Source organism: Sylvia atricapilla, chromosome 25 (genome assembly GCF_009819655.1).
Source record: "Sylvia atricapilla isolate bSylAtr1 chromosome 25, bSylAtr1.pri, whole genome shotgun sequence".
NCBI lineage: Eukaryota > Metazoa > Chordata > Aves > Passeriformes > Sylviidae > Sylvia > Sylvia atricapilla.
The window spans coordinates 614824-637187 of record NC_089164.1 but is presented as its reverse complement, the minus strand read 5'-3'; the positions used below and the strand labels follow the sequence as shown (position 1 = coordinate 637187).

The following is a 22364-nucleotide window of genomic DNA, read 5'->3' as shown; positions in this document are numbered from 1 at the left end:
TTCTGCTGCGCTGCCCACCCGGGGTGAGGCAGGAGCGTGTTTTTGGGTGGCAGGGCACTGCCAGCCCCGGGCTCAGGAACACCCCGGGGCAGTGTCAGGGAGCTGAGTCACCCCTTCTGCTCCCGAGGGCAGCGCCGCAGCCCCTCTGAAGCCTCCTTCCTGTAAGGAGATCTCGTGGAAGGACTGCGTGCAGGAGCCCAGGCTCTCCCATCCCACGGGGTTTTATTGGCTTTCGCTCGTCAGATAGTTCCTCTTCTCCTTCCCTCTCGCATGACTGTCTCTCTGTGAGTGCCGCTTCATTTTTTCGCCCAAGAAATGGATATTAGTGAGCGCTTTTGTCTTCCCTGTCTTGGAGAGAGATACTATATCCTTTGTCTTCGCAGCAGATAATGGGTTCTTCCTGACACCTGATTTCTGCTTTTGACAGGTGCCAGGGAATTTTCATTAAATGCCACAAGTTGGACTCAGTAATTACAGGGTTTTGGGTTTTTTTCCAACCCCTTTGAACTGATTCTTTGTCATAAACAGGTAGAGAAATTATAAAAGAAAGGGCTTATGAAACCATTTTTTGGGTTTTATAGAGAAATAAAATTTATTATAAAATACTCCTAAATAAAAGGGAAATAAAATTATTATAAAACTTTCCTGAATTAAAGATAAATAAAATCATAAATCAAACTGAAACGGCAACAAAATCATAGAAGTAGCAGGTTGCAGCATTAAAGATGCTTTCTCATGCAAATTTCTGGCTTCCACCTGACAGGATGATATTCTTCAGTCACAGTATCATCTTCTTTGTAAATCTTGATGGTTTCATCACCTTCAGCCGTCAGCAATCTGGTTCCAGACTGGTCAAAAGCACAGGCCTATATTCCCGGATCACAGTCCCAAGAAGGCAGCTGTGCAGGTCTGGGTATACTCTGGAAACGCTCTCCAGTTGTCCAGTCCCAAAAGTGCACAGAACCATCCCCAGCTGCCGAGACCAGAACATTATCAGAATTTACAGCCAGTGTGTTTATAAGAGCACTGTGACCAGTGAGGTTCCCAAAGAAGTTTCCATCTGGGAATTCCCACTGCTGAACAATGTCTGGACAACCAGCGGGGCCGGGGCCGGAGGGGGGAGTAGGGCTCCTCTACCACAGCCTCGGCAATAAAGTTTAACATTTTCATTTCCTCCCCCATGTCCCATTCATAGTCCACTTTTGTTAGGTGCTGCCCCATCATCTGTGCCGCGATTAAACTTCTCTTTTGGAATATCTTAACAGTGCTCATTTCTCATTCTTCACAGGGGATTTGATGTGTTGCTTTAATTTGTTCTTTAAAGCAATCCAGAAGATGCGTTTCACAAGAAAAGTCTCATTTCAAAGTGATTCTGTGATATTTAGCACTGAAAATGAAAAATCTGTATTGTTCTGATTCTCAAAACTTGGCAGAGATAGAAAGAGGTGTAAGATCTTAACCTGAAGTTGGAAGCTGAGTTTCAGAGTTAATGTTTTGGCAACTATTTTGGGTTTAAAGTTCTCCAGAATTCCCTGCATTTATTACTACCCAGTGTTACTCATTAACGCTCAGTTTTTACTTGCATAGCCCAAAAAATCGTTAACTGTGCTTGAAATTTGCTTTTGTACCTGAAAGTAGAAATGGTTTTTGGTCAAGTCCCATCTCCTTCAAGGCTTTGGATGAAAAGCACCCAGAGCCCGCGGGCACCGAGGTGTCACGGGGTGTTTGGGGTGAAGGGACAGAGAAACACGGCAGGAGAGAAAGGGCAAAGGCCGGCGGGGTTCGGGCCGAGGGAACGGCCGGGGCCGGGTCAGGGAGGTTGGGGCTCGGTACCAGGACAAGGTTCCGCAGGCACTGGAGAGGCTCTGCAGTCCAGGGGCGCTCGCAGCCTCTCGGGAGGCTCTCTCTGCTCATCGGGAGCAGGGGCACCTGGCGGAGGGCGGGCCCGGGGGTGGGACCGTCCCCGCCCCTGCCCAGCCGCCGGCTGCCGTCCCCCGCCGGTGCCGGGGGATGCCCGGCCGGGAGCGCGGCGGCAGCGCCCGGCTCGGCCGCGATGAAGAAGCACCACCCGCACTCGGTGCAGGGCACCTTCAGCCGCCTCTTCGGCAAGCGCCACTCCAGCCCCAGCGCCGCGTCCCTGTTCGCCACCAACCCGCCCTGGATCTTCACGCAGGAGGTGACCTCGGACAGCGCGGGTGGCACCGGTCAGTGTCCCGCGGGTCGGGCCGGGGCCGGGGGGAGAAGGCTGCGCTGGGCTCGGGGCTCCGGGGGCTCCGGGATGCGGCAGCGCGGCTCCCGCAGGGTCCGCTCCTGGGCTGGGCCGGCTGCCGCTCCGGGCGGGTTAAACTCCGCTAAAAGTGCCCGACGAGAGGCTGAGAATCTGTTTCGTTGCTTCCCGTCGCGCTTTCCCACGCCATGTTTGATCCGCGCCTTCCCAGGTTTGAGTTATTTACTCATAAACCTGTTTCTCGCAGGGCTGTGAGCGGACAGGGAGCTGAGGGTTGCATATTCCTCGGGATTTATTTGTGTTTCTTTGTGGTTTTAATTGCAATACGGTGCCCTGGAGGCTCATGTAGGAGGGAGCCAAATTAATAGTAATGGAGCCAGGTAGATAGTAGATAGCAGTTTGTGGACGAAGTTCGGCGGCTGTAAGAGCCCGACAAACTTCCAAGATTAACAAAATGGAAGTGCTGCCTGCTGAGCTGTGCAGGGTGAAGTATTGTCACTGAAAGCAACTGCGGGGCGGTTACACCCCAAAGGCCAAGCTGCTGAAACCAAGATAAAATGAAAATGTGACAGGGAGTTTCGTGCAACTCTGCAACCTAGAAGGAAAATTGCTGATTTCTAACTGTCGTAAATCTGAGGAGGATTCAAGCTTCTCTCTGATGTGGTTTGGATTAAAAAAAAGAAAAGAAGTTGCTGTGTCTGCTTATTACAAGCCTGATTTCCGTGGCTACAGTTCTGCAGTGGCAGTACGAAACCTTTCTGCTCGGGTGTGGGTCAGACTGCAAAGGGGAAGCCGGGAATCCTCAAACCCGAGCCTAAGAACAGCTGTTGAATCGCTCCTTGGCATCCTCGTGGCATTTCTGCCCTGGATTTGCCTTGTGGAGGGGACAGTGGCAGTGTGACACCGCGGCTGAGGGGCCGCGTCCACAGCGGTGTGTGGGGCGGGTGAGGAGGGGAGAGCAGCCCTGGGGGACAGCAGCCCCGGAGGGACAGCAGCCTCAGAGGGACCACCAGCAGGGGGACAGCAGCAGCCCGGGGACAGCAGCCCCAAAGGGACAGCAGCAGCCGGGGGACAGCAGCAGCAGGGGGACAGCAGCCGGGAGACAGGAGCAGCCCCAGAGGGACAGGAGCAGCCCCAGAGGGACAGCACCTCCGGGACAGCAGCAGGGGACAGTCGTGTCGCAGCTAGGCCCGCACACAGCACGGTTCCTGACCCGGTTTCAGGGACGTTTCCTGCACAGCTCCGTGCCAGGAGGAGTCCACGGCTCCTGCCGATCCCCGCCTTGGTTTCTCACACAGAGTAAACACAAGTTAAGCAATGTGGAATTGGGTGTAGGTTTGCATGTCCCTGACTCAGAGATTCCTGAATATAGTGACTGATGCCACCTCCTCCTCCTCCTGGGAGCTGTGGATACCCCGGCTCAAACCTGCTGCACCTCCTCCAGGTGATGCAACCCCCGGGGAGGACGACGTTCCATTACATGCGTGGCAAATTGTTTATTTAATTTCCCATGGCTGAGCAAACACCAATGTCTCCAGGACAGGCTGAATGTCAGAAAGTGGCCGGAGCAAGGCCAGTGCTTTGAGCCAGCTGCTTCCCACAGCTTCCAAGGGTGAGTTTCCTGCTCCCTCCTTCCAGGAAACGAGGCTGGCAGAGCTCAGGTCTTGCTGGTGATGGGCTCCCAGCAGGCAAGTCCTGTTTATCTAGCAAAGAAAACACAACTATAAGCGCTTCATTTTCCTTTAATTAAAGCATTCAGAGTAGCAATGCTTAGTAATCTAGGATCAAAGTCCTTGTGATCTTTAATCCAGTTTCTCGCTGGGTTTACCTAGTGACTTGTTAAATATAAAACTCACGTTTCAAGTCTCAGAACTACTCTGTCGCTGCTCACACCGAATCCAAACTCTCCTGTTGTCTTGGCCTTAATTCCTGCTCCTTACTCACTGAATGCGGGGTCACCCGCAAAATTAATCATCACAGAATCATAGAGTGGTTTGGGTGGAAAGGGACCTTAAAACTCATCTCATTCCACTCCCTGTCATGGGCAGGGACACCTTCCGCTGGGTCAGGCTGCTCCAAGTCCCATCCAGCCTGGCCCTGAAAACTTCCAGGCAATTTGCTGGCACCTCTGTCCTCCCTGGGACTCCAGCAGCTCCTCCGGAGTGCTTGGGCCTCTCCCAGGCAAGGAGGTGGTGAAGTCTTGGTAGGACCAGGCTGGCTGAAACACAGGCTGATTGGTGATTTGAAAGCTGGAGAAAACGTCCTTTGTGTAAAGAATCACCTGAAGTGTGAGGGAGGGGAAGCTGTGATTGCCTGGAATGAGGCCACAGTGATAACAATATCAATCACTGATAACAGGGCAGATCCTCCTGGGGTGACCTGGGGGGTGGTGGGTGGGAGAAGGGAAAAGCTGACATGCTTCTGGACTCTGTGGTGTGTTTGAAGGTCGTGTGGAATTCCTCAGCAGAGGCTGTGCTGCCTCATGCCCAGCCCCTGGTGTGCTCAGGTTCTTCATTTCAGGTGTTCATGCAAGCGCTTTCCTTCTGTGGGACGTTCACAGAGGCTCAGCTCCTGAGCTCCCTCCTCCTTTTTCTCTAGACTTGGTGTAAAGCTGTTTCCTTGGGAGCTGCCTCCTGATTTCTGCCCGTCCTTCGTCTCCTCCCTTCCTCACTATCAGTCTGTTGTTGGAACACTCCTGCAGCTTTCCCTTCAATCACAGCCATTTTGCTGTTCCCCCTCCTTCCCAAACCCTCAGATTTTCTTTAATGTCGGTCTCCTTAGCTACGAGTTATTTGTGTATCTCCTTCCAGCCAAGGTGGGGTTTACGTGCTTCAGTATTTCTGCCTGTTAATTCATGCTGCTAATCAGACACAAAGAACGTAATTAAATTAATTTTATGAGCTTTATTCACTGTCAGAAATAAAGCGGCCCAAGAGGTGTGGTTCAAGGTGAAAGCACAAGGCTGGGAACCAGGAATTCCTGACGGCTCCTGCTGCCTGTCACACCGGGGCCCAGTTTGGGACTGGCCCCCTCCATCCACGGCAGTGTTCTGTGGGAAGTCGCCCAAAGCAGGCTGGGGTGTGGAAGTGCTGTGAAGCCCCAGGAATGACCCGTGTGGGATGTCTGCTCTGCTCACAGAGTGCTCGGCAGGGCAGGAGCTCTCCCTGCTCCCGGTCAGCTCTGCTGCTGCCTCCCCTCAATTCCAGCTGCTGAGATCAGCCAGGATCGCATCCTGGTCCTTCTGAGCTGCTTGGGTTCCATCCTCCGGAGCTCAGGGGGGGCTCTCTGTGCTCTGCACGTGTGTGACAGGGTTGTGAGTGCCCGTCCTGCACACATGGGACCCTTCTCTCCCCGTCTTCCCCTCTCCTCCAGGACTCCCAGGTTTCCCTCAGGACCTGCTGGCCTTTGCCCACTCCTGGGGTGCAGCAAATTCTGCCCAGCTCTCCCCAGGCTCCCGCGGCGTTGGTGTTGTTTTTGCCAGTGCCCCAGCTCAGTGCTGCTGCTGACAGTGTGCTCTCCCCTCAGGCGACGTGATCGAGGTGTACTACGGTGACAATCGCTTCGGGACAGTGACAGACTCTGGCACAGCCACGCTCAAGCCCCGCCCGAGGGTCCGGCCGCTGCTGACCTTCCTGCCCCTGGTGAGTGTCTGCGGGGCTGGAACGGGGGCCCAGCAGGCTGGCTGCTCAGCCCGCACCCCAGGGAGACAGAAACCAACAGCAAAACCACTCTGGGATGACGCTGGGGACAGGGGATGAGGAGGTGGTCTGAGCTCGGGGCTGGTGTGGGGCACGGAGGAGGCACTCAGGGGAGGTGTGAGCACCGTCAGACTTGCGTTTTCAAATTACAAACTACCTGCTGAGCACGGAGATGGTAGATCAGGCTTGCAGTGCAGTTTATCTCCCCACTGCTGGCAGGATCTGTCCCAGGATCAGCTGGAGCCAGCAGTGCTGAAGCTGCTGCAGCAGAGGAATGAGGTGATGCTGTGGATGTGCAGAGGATGATTCTTTTCAATCTCTGTATAAAGAAACCATTCCCTGCAGAGCTGCCAGTGCTGCAGCAGCAGCTGGGAGCAATGTCTGGAGCAGCAAGGGCCAAAACAGGCAGAGCTGAGGGCCTGGAGGTGGCTGTAACTCCCAAAGGCACCTTTACTTGTGGCTGGTTTTGAGGAGCCCCGTGCAGCACTTTCCAGAGTTCTCATTCCCTAAAGAGCACAGCGAGGCGCAGGATTCGGAGTCCCAGGGCCTGGGTTGGAGGGGACCTTAAAGCTCATCTTATCCCACTCCCTTCCACTCGAGCAGGGTGGTGGCAGTAGTTAAACTGAAGTGATACCCGCAGGTCACCAGGTCAGTGAAGACAGTAAAATGCTTAAATCCTTTGGTCTTGACAAGGAGGTGATCTCTGCTAATGGAAGCGTGTGTGGCAGAGGGATTAAGAGCAGGAATGTCCCCGGGACAAATCCTGAGGGCTGTCACACCAGCCCTGGTGCTGCTCACAGAGGCACAGCCGGCCCTGGGGCTCCTTTTCCTTTGTGAGGGTCCCTCCCAAGCTTGGGCTCCTCTGACAGTACCAGCTTTGACTGACGCAAGTAGTGGGAAAAGGCAGCATTCCGGAGGATCGCTCTGTGTTGGATGTTTGCACTCCTCTGGTGAGGTTTGATGGTGATTTGATCTGGCACGGACTCTTGTGCTGCCACGCACATACCGGCACCGGGTACACACCTGCACGGGGCTGTTCTGCAGCTCCTGCCTTCACCCTTTCCCCCACGCCCGCACGGGGAGCAGCTCGCAGTGAGTCAGGAGGATGCACACGCCCTGCCCCGCAGCTCCTGGCCTCTGCAGCTGGCAGCTCTCCCCACAGGAGCAGCTTCCTTCCCGCGGCTGGCCGGGCCCTGGGCCGCCCCACAGGAGTCACGGCAGCACGGGGGTCCCCCCACGGCCCACTGCAGGTGCAGGGGGAGCTTTGGCATCCCGGGCGAAGCAATTCCTTCAGCAGCCCACCGCAGCTCCCAGACAGGGAGTTTGGGGGCAGCTCTTCGTGTTCAGAGAAATTCCTGTCCTCTCTGAGACCCCAAGTGCTCAGCAGTTGTATTTTGGGTGGTTTTTGTAAGGGGCAGCCTCAAACCCTGGCCGTTCCATGGGTGGGCTCCTGAGAGCCCGGGGAGGACCATGGGGACAGCCAGCATCCCTTCACTGGGGACATCCGACTGTTCCAGGGATGAAAAGTGATTCCTGGTGGTTACAGTGAAAGCTTCCCCCCACGGGATCCTCAGCAGGCACAAATCTGAGTCAGGTACCACAAACTGGAAATGCAGGTTCCTGGCACAGCACCCAGAGCCTGCTCTGAATCAGCTGGAGGTTTTCTGGGCTGGCCACACCCCGAGCAAACAGCAGGAACGATCTTCCCAACCATCTCTGCAGACTGGCAGCGTGCTGGGGATGCTTTCCATTTCAGCAGCCAGCTCCTGACGTGGGGACGGGCGGGTTTTGAGAGATGCTGAGCGTTAGCAACCACCACAGAAGGTTTTGGTGATGAACAGGCTTGCCCAGTTTGAAATGACACGTCCAAAATTACTGCTCCTTTATGAAGTGCAGACTGTGTCCTCCAGCTTTGCATAGCTCTCTGCTGACTGCCAGTCCCTTCCCCTCCCCTCCAAGCAGGTGACGCTGCTGGCAGAGCTCAGACGTCCCTGTGAGCCCGCAGGTCCCCTCGGGGTGCTCTCAAACCAGCAGCAGTGGATTCCCATAGCAAATGGCAACTGCTGGGGTTTTTATTCTTTGTGATTTTGGTATCTCATTGCTCTGGACAGTTGAACTATCAGCTCTTGAAGCGCCTCTCTTGGCCATTGTCTTCCCTCTGGCTCTCAGATGAAGTTCAGGATCTGCCCTCACGCCTTCACAGCCCTTGGCTTCTCCATCAGCACAGAGCTGTCCGGTCCTTGTGCAATCCCAGGGCTCTGAATTCCCTCGCTCCTGAGTCACCAGTAACTGGCTCATTCCCGTGTGGTTGTAGGGGATCTTTGGTCATCCGCAGGGTGGTGGAGGCACCAAGTGAAATGTGTATTTCCCTATTATTTTGGCCAAAGCTGGGGCATTCCAGGGCTCTTCCACAGGTGCTGCGGTTGGATCAGCTGTGCCCCAGCAGCTCCTGAGCTCCCCAGGGCCGTGTGTAACTGTAATGTGCTGGCTGAGCCTGGATGAACAAATGCAGCTGACCTCCGATCCAGGAGACTTTGGAATCCCGTAGCAATCTGATGTAGCAATGGTGATAAGGGCAGGCAAAGGGCAGGGGCTCAGCCATTATCCAGGTTTTGTGCGCAGGAAACGGCTCGGGGAGAGGCGCGGGCCGATGGCAGGATAACATTTCCTTTGTCAAGGGCTGTTACCAAACGGCTGCTGGGGTGAGCAGGAATGCAGCAGGGTGGATGTGCAGCCTGGGAACGGGACGGTGTGTCCCTGGCCGCTGCCCATGTCGCGTCTCTGTCCCCCAGAGCTTTGTGTCTTTGTGACACTGAGGTGCCCCACGCTGTCCCCAGGCTGTCCCCAGGCTGGTGTGTGACAGCCCGGCCGTGCGCTCACCCCCGGCTCAGGTGTGTGCCCAGGAGTGTCCGGGAGCCAGCCCGGCCGTGAGGCACAGGACAGCGGAGCCTCCCTGCTGCCGGCACAGCCCGGCCAGCGCTCCGGGTGAGTCAGCCTGCCCCGGCTCTCTCGCTGGGTGGCTGTGATTCCCCGCAGAGCCTCCGCTTCAGGCGTCCTCCCGGATGTGTAGGCTGCTAAATTGCTGCTCCTGCACCAGCTGAAGGCACTGCGGAGGGAGCAATTGAGAGCGGGACACAAACCACACAGGGAGCAGCTCTCCCAGTGCTCAGATATGCCGGTGCCAGTTTCCCAGAAGCCGGAGGTCTGTCTGGGACCTCAGCGGGGTGTGTACGTGCCTGTGGCAGTGCCAAGCCCAGGGGAGCTGCTCAGTCCGCTGGTACACGGACGGTGAGGAGCCCGGGGGGATGTGGAATAGCTGAACCCCTCTCCAGCCCTCGTGGGAATTGTGTCCACGGCCTGGGCAGCCTTGATCCCTTCACTCATCCCCTCAAACCCTGTCACAGCAGCTTCCACAGGGACCCCCGTATCAGGGACACTGCCCTGGATCCCATCAGGGCTTGTGCGGACAAATTACCGGCTGCTTGTCAGCCCTTTGCTCTGATCTCTGGCCGTAAGACTGACAGCTCTGTTTTCTCAACTCTTGCAGAACGCCCAAGAATCCCACGGGGTGGCTGTGCCAACGCCGTCGGTGCCAAAAGACTTTGAGGAAAAGGCAGCTCTTGGTAAGGGATGTTCTCTGTGGAGCCCCGGCCAGCACAAAGCGCTCAGCAAGCCCTCGGGGCAGGAAGTGTGTGTGTGCCGAGCTCCGGAGCAGACACTCTGCTCATATATTTTCATGCTAAAATAGAGCGTGCTATTAATTATTTTTTTAAGTCATTGGAAATTAATTAATTCCTAAAGGGTGAGGCAGAGTGGCTGTTGCAGCTCAGGAAGTTTTAGACAAGCCTGGCAAGGGGCTGGCTCCCCGGGCAGGCCACTGGCACAGGCCAGCACTGCTGGAGAGGCGCTCACGGGCTGTGCTCTCGCTGCTCTTGCAGGCTCCGGCTCCCAGCTCAATGGCAATTATCGGATGTACAGCTCGGTGGGGGACCTGCGCCCGCAGGCCCTCGATGGAGATGACCTGGATGATGACATCCCCCCACCGCCATCGGTCCCCCCACCGCCCCCTCCGGCAACGCCTGTGCCACCCTCTCTGGCCTCGCCGGTCCCTCCACCGCCCGAAATGCTGCCACCGCCGCCACCGCCGCCCGAGGTGGTGCCACCGCCGCCCGAGATGGTGCCACCCCCACCGCCACCCGAGCTGGTGCCACCACCCCCAGCCACGGCAGCGCCGCCGCCTCCCGCCCCCGCCCTGTCTCCCCCCGGCACTCCGGCTCCCCCAGACTTCATCCCGCCGGCCCCGCCGGGCGCCCGGGACCCCGCGCCCTTCGGCCCCGGCATCTCCAAGTGGAAATCCGAGACGGTGCTGAACACGAGGCAGGCGGACGCCGAGGGGCCGCTCTGCCCCGCCGAGGCCGGGGCGCCCGCAGCCCCCAGCCCCAAGGAGAGCCTGCAGCCCAAGCCCGAGCCCCACCTCACCTTCCCCAGGTCGTTCAAGGTGCCGCCGCCGGCCCCGGCGCGTTCCTCGTCCATGCCGGTGCAGGAGGGGCAGCCCGGGCGGCAGGAGCCCGGCCCCAGGCAGCCGCACGCCCGGCCCCCGCTCCCACCCTGCTTCACCATCCGGCCCGCGGCCAAGGCGCGCCTCGGAGAAGCCGAGCACAGGAATCCCGGGCTCCGACACGCCGTCGGGAAGCCGGCTGGAGCCCCTGCACCGAGCCCCAAGCCGGGCCCGGGGCTCGGCCAAAATGCCGCTGGCCGCCGCTCCCCACCGCCGGGCTCCGAGGGGGAGAAGATTCCCCGGCCGAAAACAGCCGGCAGAGACTCCCCTCCGAAACCCGAACCTCTCACTGCCAACGACCTGGACCTCCCTCCTCCGGACTACCCGACCCCCGAGGATGACTGGAAGGACGCCAACAACCTGAACAAGCTGCGGGACGAGCTGTCGGCGCTGCTGCGCTCCCCGCGCCGGGACGAGAGGCCGCTGGAGAAGCCGGCTGCTCCCCAGGCCGTGGAGAGCGCTCCCGGCCGTGAGCCGGGCCTCAGCGAGCCCCAGCGCGGCAGGAAGGACACGGGGTTATCCAAGGGAGGGGACGGTGAGAAGAAAGAGGTGTCCAGCAGCCCCCCCAGCACCAACGGGGGCTCCCCCGGCGCTGCAGCCACCGCCCCGGAGAGCAGCCAGGACACGCAGCCCCGCAGTGTGATGACCATCAGGAACGAGCTGGAGGCCGTGCTGTCCCTGAAGAAAGAGGGGAAACCTGCCCCGGGGCTCAGCAGCCAGAAGCAGGGTGTGGAAAACGGCATCAGCACCCCTCCGGTGAGGAAGAGCCCCCCTGACACGAGTGACTCCGTGGTGCCAAAACCGGTCCCCAGCCCGCTCCCAGCGCCGGTGGTGGCTGTGGAGAAGGACGAGACAGACCACAAGGACCATCGTGCTGCCGGCAAGGTGACAGAGGATGTGAGCCCTGCTGCCGGCTCCCCCAACAGCGGCGTGAGTCCCCCAGACCCAGCTCGGGGCCCGGCAGAGGAGCCCCCTGCTGCCACCCCGTCGTCACCCGCCGCGTCCCCTGCGCAGAGCCCGGCCCCGCAGCCCGGCCCGGCCGTCTTCCAGTACAAGGTGCACCGGGCTGGGGCCGGCTCGGCCGAGGCGCCCTGTGCCCCGGGCTCGGCCGAAGCGCCGTGCCCCGGGGGCTCGGGCCGCAGCCCCCCGGCCGCGTCGGGCGCGGGGCAGGAGGAGGCGCTCATCCACCCGGTGACGGGCGAACGCGTGGAGCGGGGCTCGCCCATGGCGCTGCTGCTGGCCGCCCGGCAGCGCGCACAGCGGGGCCGCCAGCCCGGGGCCAAGGCTCCGTTGAGGCTGAGCAGCGCCTCGTCGGACGGCGGCTCCAGCAGCTTCTTCCGCCACGAGTCCAAGCCCTGCTCCTTCACCGTGGTGCCTCGGGCGGCCGCGGCGGGGCCCGGCTGGAGCAAACCGCCCTCGTTCTCCAGCTCCTCGGAGCAGGGCCGGGCCGGGCGGGCGGGGGGCGAGGCGCAGCCCCCGGGGCCCCGGCCGGCTGTCACCTCCAGCCTGCTCCGGGGGCTGCTGGACTCCGGCCGGCCCGGCCCGGCCCGCCACCCGGGGCCCGCGGAGGAGGAGAACGGGGACGCGGCGCTGGACTTCGGCATTATCCCCCCGCCGCCCGAATTCAGCAACGACGCGGACGAGGCTCCGCTCCCGAGTCGAGAGGAGAACCGCAAGAGCCCCAGCGTCCCTGAGAGCGGCCGGGGCTCGGGCGAGCCGCGCTATTTCAGGTGGTCTGGCTACAGCCGCAGCTACGGCGGCAACCAGGAGCCAGCAGCTCCTCCGCCCTTGGAGAAGAGCTGGAGGAACGGCGACTTCGCGCCGCAGTACCCGGAGTACGGCGGCTCCACGGGTTTCCCCAGCCACGGCCCCAACCCACGGCCGCTGATCAAGAAGCGCCTGTACGTGTCGGAGCCCGAGAGCTCGTACCCGCGGGCAGCGCCCCGGGGCTCGGGCGCCCTGTCCTCCTACGGGCCCGGCGGCTTCAGCCCCGCGGCCGGGGACGGCTCTCGCCGCCTGGGCTCTGCGCTCAGGAACGGCCCCTCGGGCGCCCAGGGCAGGCGGCCGGCCGCGGACACCGCCGGGAAAGCCGCGGGCTACGGCGGCACCGGGGCGGACGGCAAGTACAAGGCGCAGAACGGGGACTTCTCTCCCGGCAGCGTGCTGACAGCCAGCAGGTACGTGTCCCCCTGAGCCCGCCCTCCCTGTCCTCGGGGTCCCTCGGCAGCACTGGGGCTCCAGAGGAGTCGCTGTCCCTTGGCTCCTGCTGCGGTCCAAGGGCAGCGACTGTGCCGTGGCTCCTCCTGGTGCCAGCTGGGACCCCAGTGCCCATCCCTCTCCTCTCCCCACCTCGCCGAGTGGAGGCAGGGGGCAATAAATGAAATCACTGCAGTGGTGACTGAGCGCCAGGCTTTGCTGGGTGTTGGGTGACGTGCCCTCTGCTCTCCCTGCAGGCCTGCACACTACGGGGGACCCTCCAACACCTTCACGGTGCGGCCCGGGACTCGCCAGCCCATCTCCTACACCTACCAGAGCCACCGGTAGCCTCGGGGCTGCCCGAGCAGGGAAGGGGCAAGAAGGTGCCTGGGTCGGTCCTTTCCTTCTCCACGAGCACCAGGGACGGTCCCAACCCAGCCTGGAAATGCACTTGCTTCAAACTGCTGATGGAGAAGGTGGGGAATGAGCCCGAGACTTGGACTTTTCTCAAAAGACTGTCATGGAGAGTAGTTACTGCAGAGGCCGCTGCCTCGTTATGTGAGCAAACGTGGTGTCCCTTTTTCCCATTTTCCCTCCTGGATTATTTTGAGAATTGCAGCCTGTTAAGCCATCTAGGAAAGCCAAAGAGCATCCTCAGCTCTCCTTAAAGAGCATCACCACTGGGAAGATTGATTTCGGTTTGTTTTTTAATTGGTTTAACTCCAGCATGTTTGGGAGCAGGGAGAAACCAACTGAGAGATGTGCACAATGGAAGCAGAGCAGAGTATAGCTAAATGTCAGGGATTATAATAAGAATGTGAGGCCAGTGGGATAGGAGGAGAGTTTAGGATGCCTTAGATCCTGACCCTTTCTGTCCTTCCAGAGTTTGGAGCAAATCAATTGTGCCTTAAAGCCAGTCAGTGCCTGTCCTGCCGAGCTGGGCTCTGACCCTTCTCCAGGAGCAGCTTCGGGAGCAGGGGCCTCGCTTTGCTGTGCCTTTTGGTCACTGTCAATGGTTCTGTTGGTAATTATTCCTCATGGAAGGAGGCTGTGAGGCCTGGCTGGATGGCTGTAAAGCATTGGGAGATGCAGGATGTGGAGCAATCCTTTTCCTTGGGCTGGTGGATGCCAGCGACTCTCCCAGGTGCTGCTGGTGCTCTCCCTGAGGGGTCTCTTGCCACTTCACACCCATGCGAGCCCCAAAGTGTCCTTATTAACTCTTCTGCTGGGGACTTGGCTCCCATGTGTGTGACCTGGGGACTGAGAAGCTGAATTTCAGCGTGTCTCTCTGCCGGTGGTGTCTGCAGGGACACCCCTGAGGGAGCTGGCTCCTGCTGCTTCCCTCAGGGCTGCTGCAGGTGCTGGATGTGCAGAGCTGCCCCTGCTCCCTGCTGCTGGTGCCTGTGCAGGGCTGGGAGCTGGGAGCAGCCTCAAAGAGCTTCCAGAATGAGCAGTGGGGCCTCACGACAGCTGACCTGAGTTGGGAATAGCCAACGTCCTGAAACTAGGAACAGAATCTTCCTCCTAGGTAAACCTGCTGAAACTCACTGTAAGATAACTGTAAAAACTTGTAGAGAATATTTTCCTAATCACTGACAAACTAAAAGCACTTTGAGACATGAGTCTGTTTTTATGGAAAGCACTTTCTATTTTCAATGCTATAAATGCCACTGGTTCCACTCCAGCTTGCCCTGCCTGGCACGCACCTGGATGTGGCCTGCAAGCAGATCTTGCTCTATAATTCAGCTCAAAATCAGGGATAAACTTTCCTTCACAGTGGAATTCTCAAAAGTTATCTTGATATTCGAGTCATGTCATTGACATTCTATGTTTTGTGTCATTTCCAGCTTTACCTAATAATTTAACAGCCCTTCCAGATATTGCAGCAGCTTTAAAGTATTCTGAACTTTATTTTGCTGTGAATAAAATGAAAATGCAAATACAATAATCAGTCTAATAGCTAATTCATAGGGCATTTTTATGCCAGTAAGTCGCAGTGACTTGGAAGATTTCCATGGCTCACCCCAGCCAAAAATAAAATAATAGGCTTTAAATATCTGGGTGTTGGCTTTTAAAAAAAATACAGAGAAAAGTGACTATGGAGTAACTGTAAGGACATTTAAGTGGGCCAAGTGTCATGTGGAATACCACCTGCCCCAAAACATGGAATCTTCTGCATGCAAGGAACATCCTGAGCATTCTCATCCATCTGCAGAAGTAAATCTGTGACCTCCTTGAGGGGTTCAGGGTCGTGTTTTGGTATTGGATGAAGTTTCACCAGTTTAACCTGAAAGCAAAGGAAGAAGTCTCCTTGGTAACGTTGCAGCTGAAAGCCTTTTAAGTTTCTTCAGTATCTTCCTGATACTGTTTTGGTTTTTTCAAAATAATAAGCTATAATTGCAAATGAGCTCTCAAAAACAATTTTAAGGCTGGGTGGGCAATTTTATCTTTAGATACTGACTTTGCCCAGAAGTGGGGAGGGCAGGGGGCACGTGTGCAATCCTCCACCTCAAGAATTCTTCCAAACTGCAATCTCCTGAACATAAGCGGTTTTTTTGGGTTTTTTTCTTTATTTAGAGAAAAATGTGATGCTCCAGTGTTGGCACCTGCTTTAAACATCACATTTACTACTTCACCCAGACCCACAATTCATGTGTAGCTGAAATGTGATCTTAGGCACCATGGAGTGTTTCATTTCTAGGACAGTTGTTTTAATTTAGTATTATAGGAGTGATAATGTAAGTCAGCTTTATAAAATAGCCATTCTTCATTCAAGAACACCATCCTGGGGCTGCACAGGGGGCTGAGCTGTCACTAAATCAGGCTGGACTCTGCTCCCGGTTGTAGGACTGGTTAGGATGCAGGTTTTCAGCAGTGGAACACTTCTATTCTTCACTTCGGTCTATCTCTGCTTCTTTAGAATGCATTCAGCGACTTCTGGTATTTCAGTAACAGCTCACCGCTAATTGTGGGGCCGTGGTGACAAAGGAGCCACTGTCAGAGCTGCTGGCAGCCAAAGCACTTGGGGACGGGGTGAGATCTCATGAGAGAGGACTGCAGGTGTGGGGAAGAGCCCCCTCCCTCCTCCTGGGGCAGGTAACTGCCAGGGACGTGGATAAACTGTCCTCGGGTCCCTGCTCCTCCCACCTTTCACCGCAGGAGTTTAGCAAGAGTAAGAACAGAACTAAGGGGGATGAATGGAGCAAAGCAGGCTGCCTCAGCCCAGTGCTGAGGGCAATCCTGAAGCCTCACCCTGGAGTTCTTCTCACTTCACCCTCTCTGATGCAGTGTGGTAATTCAAGTCGTGATACAACTTAAATTATCCCCTGCAGCTGCCTCTTCCTCACAGGTTTCCTGCTAGCGGAGTGTAACAGAGCTTCAGCTGTAAAGTATTGAACAAAGTCTCTTATTTATGAGTGCCATTGAACACCAACCTTCTTGCATTAAACATTTCTGAATGTTTTATTACACGTGTGGTCTGATTTTTTTTTTTTTTAGTGCTGCTTGCATTGTCTGCTGCAGGACCGAGAAGTTTGCCTGTCCCTGAAAGGATGGGGAAATGTAGCTCAGCAAGGGTTTGACTTTCAGCTTGCCCAGGGCTTGGTGCAGTTTCTCTGAGCACTGGATCAAAGCCTGTGGCCGTGGCAGTGTTTGAGAAGCCCGGTGAAGGCAGGAAGGGGCAGCTGAGCCCCAGCAGCTCTGTCACTCACACCGCTGGTCGGGCAGGCTGGCAGAGGAGCTGGAGCAGCTTCTATAAATAGTCCTTGGGTTGGAGCTGTTCATCAGGGGCGAAACTCTCATACCTGCTACAAGTCCCAACTCGAATGCTGTGCCCAAAACTGCAAGCACAGTGTGAGCAATGCAAGCAGCAACATAAAAGGCTTGTCTGCAGAGCAGCTGCTTCGCTCCACTCAGAATTAAACTGATTTGCATTCTCATCCCCTTCATCCAGCTCTGGCTGCAGAAGCAGGCTCTGGGTGAGGGAGGGGAAGAGTGCAAGGTGTGCCTTGAAGCTTTTACTGCAGCCACCGTGGATGTCCCCAGGTGTCCCCAAAGCTGAATGGTGTGTGGTGCAGGGACTGCTGAGCAAGCCCCAGACCCCAGGGCACTCCCTCCATCCCTTGGCAGGAGCTTCACAATCACAGCAAGGATCGATGTGGGACTGCTGGTGCTGCTGCTACGCTGCCCACGTGTCCCTGGGACTTCACTGCAGCCTTGCCAGCACTGGTACAACAACTCTGAGCCAAGCTGCAGCCCAGCAGTGCCTCCTGAGCTGCGGCTCTTCTGTGCTTCTCTTACGAGAGTGAAAAACCCCACGTGCAGCGCTGGAAACCCCAAAAGCAGACACCCTTAAGGCAACGTGCAGGGCTGGGGCTGTGCTGCCTTGCCCTTGTCAAGGGCAGCTGCTGCCATCCTGTGGCACCACAAACACCTGCCAGAAGCCTTGAGGGTTGCTTGGTCTTTTAATTGTAAAAAAAGACTTAATATATCACCACTGACCTCTCTCCCTCCAGGCTTCACCATCCACCAGAAGTCTTTTGCCGTGGACTGCTGTGTTTTGCTCAGGTGTGGCAGTATGAGGAACCTAATGTGGTTTAATGCCTGACATTTGAACTTCTCTTTTTAGCTGTGCACCATGGAACACCAAGTTCAGAGTTTTGGAAAGAAAAACTTCCTGAAAAGTAGCAGGACCCAGAGCCTGCCTTGCAGCAGTGCTGAAGAACTGCAGTACCCTGGCATTGAACAGGAATACGGTGAACGTTTATTTAAGAACAGTTTTTAATATCAGGGACTGAAATCACAACTTGAACTGTGTGGATGATCTCAGCTGGCTCTTCAGTGCTACAGAAGTGGCCCAGTGAAACTTAAACCCAGTTACAAATGAAAACCATCTTCCAAGACAACTTTTTCAGAACCAGCACAAGACCTGTTTCAGTACAGCATCACAGGTCCCTAACGGGGGGACTTTGTGGCTCAAGGGATATTTCTGACGAAACGTGTCAGATTTTATCATCATTTACCATTGTCATACCCTGCTCTAGAACAGGAAGTTGCTGTGAACACCTGTATGACACTGGGATTTAAAAAGCAGCGAGGTTTACAAAGAGTATGAGAAAAGTACAGAGCCTGGGAAAGCCTAGTCTGCCTAAAAATCAACTGTGGGCTTTGCACAACTAAACCTATGTGTATGCAGAGATAGAAACTGGAAGCAGTGTACATTTAAGTGCTGCTATCATGCTAAAAACTGGGGGTAACATTCATTTCAATGGTATTTTTTGTTTCATCAGTCAAGACTTGCTTCATTCTGCCTAGGAAACACCAGGCCAGACCAAGCCATCCCTAGAGCAGCAGCAAAGCATGCACAGCAGTGACTTCCTCCAGGTAAACATGTTCCAGGGAAACAGCTCAGTTAGAAACGTATGTATTTGAGAAAAACACCTCTACAGGTTTAGTGGAGTCTGGGTTGGGGGGTAGGGGAATGCCCTGTCCCCTCAGTGCCAGCACAAGAAGTCACTTGTCACAAGTGCATGGATCTGGGTTATCACTAAGCAGAGTCTGGTACAGGAGCAAGCAAATGACAACTGAAGTCCTCAGTCCAGTTTTCCCCTCACATAAACCTTTTGTTCACAGGTCTTATCCTTGAGTAAGTTGCCTTCAGCACAGAGGAGATGAACTGTGGTGTCCAAGAGCACAGCTGCTCCCTCCTGGCCCCCAGCCCCTGCCAGGGCCCTGAACTGGCATCCCAGGATTCCAGCACCATCCCCAAGGTCTGACAGCAGGGCTCCAGCTGGGATCCTCACTCCACACCCTGACACCGAGCACTGGGATTTAGAGCAGGGCACACCCAGTGCTCACCAGAGGCCCCACACTGGCTCTGAGGCTGAATCCTCTCCACCACGTGCTGCATTAAGGACAGCACTGGAACCCTTCCAGCCCCTGAATCCCAACAGGTTTTTTCATTCCACCTGATTTACAGAGCAAAGAATTTTGCGCAAGGCTGAGGCTCTCACATCTACCCAACAACAGGCATGTTGCTAACCTCCCCCAAAAGCTTCTATTCATTCCATGGGTAGTCTAGAGAACTGAGCAAAGGATCAAGTCTTTTTGACTTTATTTCTTCTTTCGTTACACCTAATTCCCTGTCTCTCCAAGTCTCCTCTGTGCCTGAAGTCAATTTTTTTCTGAGTAAAACCAAAGTCTTTTATTACAGGAGAAGCCACTCCTGAGGAGAGGGTAAAGCTTGGTTTGTAACTAACTTACACCTAATTCAAAATTACTACAGGAACCTTCTCAGCCACGAACTTCGAGGCAGAAAACAGACCCCACTCCAGCTCACACACCTGCGACTTCAGCAGAATCAAAGTGATGCCAGCAAGGAACTTGGACCACGAGTTTATAAAACTATTCTTTTACACAGTTGATTCCAGAAGCTTCACCAGCTGGCAGAGGAACAGTGTGATGTAAAACCTGATGATCCCATCCAACTGTAGTGAGCAAGGCATCGTCTGAGGGAGACCAGGACAAGCCTTTTACAAAGTCTCGATGAGAACGGTTTCTGAACCTGCAAAACACCAAGACTCCATCAGCCATCATTAGAGAGGACGTGGCCTTGTGCCATCCCTAACTGCTGGGTTGTTAGGATGATGCTCCTCTGTTTAGGAACATTTTTAACTCCAGGTTGCCCAAAGAAGCTGTGGCTGCCCCTGGATGTGTCCAAGGCCAGGCTGGACAGGGCTTGGAGGAGCCTGGGACACTGGGAGGTGTCCCTGCCCAGGGCAGGGGTGGCACTGGATGGGCTTTGAGGCCTCTTCCACCCCAAACCATCCTGTGTGTTAATAATTAACTCAAGAAGACAACAGCAGTGAGTAGATTCTGTCTGTACTTACACCTCTGAGAGGTCTGAGTCAAGAACAGCAACTGAACAGTCTTCACTGATGGAAGCCAGTAAGGGTGAACTAGAGAGAGATGAGAGCACAGTTAGAACAAGCAAACACCAAGAGCTTTTAGGGATAAATGTGTGAATAGCAGGATTCTAAGTGATCCTGACCCAGGTACAGTGAATTAGTTCACAAAAACCTTACAAAAATGTTTTCATCAGCATTTTGGCAGGGTGCCAGTAAAGTGAGTGGAGAATGTTCTATTAGAGTCTGAAAATAAGTGATCCTTCTTGAATCAGAGGTGACTGTAACAAGAAAAATCCCCTCAGTGTGGGTCAGTAATCCTGGAACTGCAGAATTCTTTTCATGGACACTCCCATGTGTCAGGACTGAGACATTGCTTGGTTTACTCTATTGTCTGCTACAATCTACTTGACAAGATGGCCAAAAGTGGCACTTTCATGGTTTTACACAAAAACACAACTGAGGCTTTTAAGGAGACACAGCCCCACACTGTGCCAGGACCACTCAGTACCTGTGTGCAGAGAAGGCAAAGCCTGTGATGCCTCGGGTGTGCACAGCGGCGCTGAGGGCAGAGTCAGGATTCTTTGTGTCCACCAGTGCAACTGTTCCACTTTCGTCACCTGGGAGAGAGGGGGATTGAAGTCACCTGCAAAAGCTGTCCTGTGGAAATAAGGACCTTGATTTGCCTGGTCAGAGTCCAGATTCTTACCCAAGACAAAGATGTCACTTTTCTGTGGATGCCACATGATTGAGGTAGGGAGGTAATTACAGGCACTGCAAACTGTGAGGAAAGAAACTGGGTGAGTGTGGAAGGAGACAGCACAAAGATATTCCCCATCCATCTCATTCAGCACTGCTACTGCATCAAGACAAGTGTTTTAAGCTCATTGTACTTCTGGGACAGTGTTAGACCTCCTTAGGTTTTTAACAGGCACAACACTAGTTATAAGTCAGGAGTTATAAGTCAGGCACACAATAATTTCTTTCTTCCAACACAAACTCATGCAGAAGCAGTGATGCACACAGAGACATACCAATTCGGGTAGCTGGTTTGGGGCATCTGGTGTCCCAGAGTAAAATTCTGTTGTCCTATAAATCCAAAAGGAATGAGAAGAATTTTACATTTCTTTGTGGCATAAATTCAGATTCACTGCTGACTGACAGGCAAAATGACCCTGCCTTTTCCTCTGGGTTAACATGATGCTGTCATTAAGTGCAGCCTCCAGTCATCCCCAGGACAGAACTAAGGGCTCCCAAAATTTGATACAAACCTGTAGGAATCAGATTGATAAAGTGATTATTAATTGATCAGCCTAGAACACTGCAATAACACAGGTAGGCAGGCTGCAACACAAGACGTGGTTTCTAAGTGCATTAAACTGTAAATACCTAAAGTTAAATCTCATTTTAATGGGGTAGATTTAGACAACAGAGTGAGCTTTACCTCAGCACAGGACAGGAACACAGTGTCCTTACCAGGACAGGAAGCCACACATGTCACTGCATCGGAGTGAGCTACCAAAAGGATAAAGGATAAAGAGCCTCAAAGATTTTATCCAACTTCCCCACACATTCCCAAGGACCTCCAGAGGCACAGCAGTTTAACAGTTATACCCAGGCACGGGATAACTTCTGCTCAGCAGCAGCCAGCTGCTTCCTACCAAAGCGATGAGCTGCCCAGTGCAACCACGGCCACACGTCCTTGTGAGGGACTGAGGGAGCCAGACGAGGGCTCGGGGGAAAAGGGTCAAAGAGGGATGTAAAGGGGCTCATAAAGGAGAGAGAGGGGTGGGTTGGCACTCACCTCTGTAGGAGTGCAGCACCGTCTGCTCGGGGATGTCCCAGACCTTCACGCTGCGGACAAGAGCGAGCAGTGAGCGCGCAGCACAGCCCGGGGACACGGCCGCCAGCCCGGGGACACGGCCGCCAGCCCGGGGACACGGCCGCCAGCCCGGGGACACTCACCAGAAATCGTGGCCCCCGCTGACAGCCTGGCTGCTGCCCGCCAGCACAGACACCGACACCACGATGTCATCGTGCTCGTATTTACAGAACTTGTTCACGATGAGGCTCTCGTCCTCCTCCAGCTCCCACAGCTCCACTGCACCTGGGGGACGCGGGGGAACACACAACTCAGGGAGAGGGACACGGGCCTCAGAGCAGGGAACGGGGATGTTAAAAATGGGACCCCAGCTCGGCAGAGGGGACACACAGCCCGGCGGGACATCGCCGTGGCTTACCGGAGTCGGAGGCCACCAGGATGCCCCTGTCGGCCAGCCAGCACAGGTCGGCGATGCCCGCCTCGGTCTGCACGCCGGCGGTGCAGAAGCCCTCGCTGGGGGCGCGCCGGGGCTCGGCGAACACCCACAGCGAGCCGGTCCAGCAGCGCCCGTTCAGCCCGGAGGCGCCCAGCAGCAGGGCCCCGTCTGCGGGAGAGACACGAGGGGAGGCGCGGGGAGAAGCGCGGGGGAAGCCCGGGACGCGCCCGAGGCTGCCGGGCCCCGCCGGGCCCCCGCGCCGCCGCCCCGCTACCTGCGCGGTAGTGCGCGCGCTCCAGGTGCCGCTCCATGCAGGCGGGCGCGTTGGGCGGGATGTTCCACTCGGGGGCGGCCTCGGCCGCGGAATCCCCATCCACAGAGGCCGCGGGCGGCGCGGCGTCGGGCGGGGCGGGCGGCGGGGCCGCCTGCGGCAGCGGCAGCGGCGGCGGCAGCGGCTCCTCCATGGCGGCGGCGGCGGCGGGGCCGGCGGCGCCCCCACGTGTCTCCCGCCGCCGCCTCCTCTCG

General features: G+C 56.0%; 2 protein-coding genes across 2 annotated transcripts; one reads left to right on the top strand and one right to left on the bottom strand.

Annotated features, from left to right (window-relative positions):
* Positions 1-2019: 2019 nt before the first annotated feature.
* On the top strand, positions 2020-14070 carry C25H6orf132 (chromosome 25 C6orf132 homolog). The gene is made up of 5 exons (XM_066335655.1): positions 2020-2204; positions 5753-5868; positions 9473-9548; positions 9864-12660; positions 12937-14070. Exons 1-5 carry the CDS (start codon positions 2054-2056, stop codon positions 13025-13027), a joined length of 3231 nt encoding a protein of 1076 aa, XP_066191752.1. The 5' UTR covers positions 2020-2053; the 3' UTR covers positions 13028-14070.
* A 3370-nt stretch (positions 14071-17440) lies between these two features.
* WDR77 (WD repeat domain 77) lies at positions 17441-22324 on the bottom strand. Its single transcript, XM_066335648.1, has 10 exons — positions 22114-22324; positions 21822-22007; positions 21547-21688; positions 21386-21435; positions 21026-21096; positions 20616-20670; positions 20291-20362; positions 20093-20201; positions 19567-19635; positions 17441-19241 (listed from the first exon to the last, which is right to left on the bottom strand). The coding sequence occupies exons 1-10, from the start codon at positions 22301-22303 to the stop codon at positions 19082-19084; spliced, it is 1104 nt and encodes a 367-aa protein (XP_066191745.1). The 5' UTR covers positions 22304-22324; the 3' UTR covers positions 17441-19081.
* Between the last annotated feature and the right edge of the window lie 40 nt (positions 22325-22364).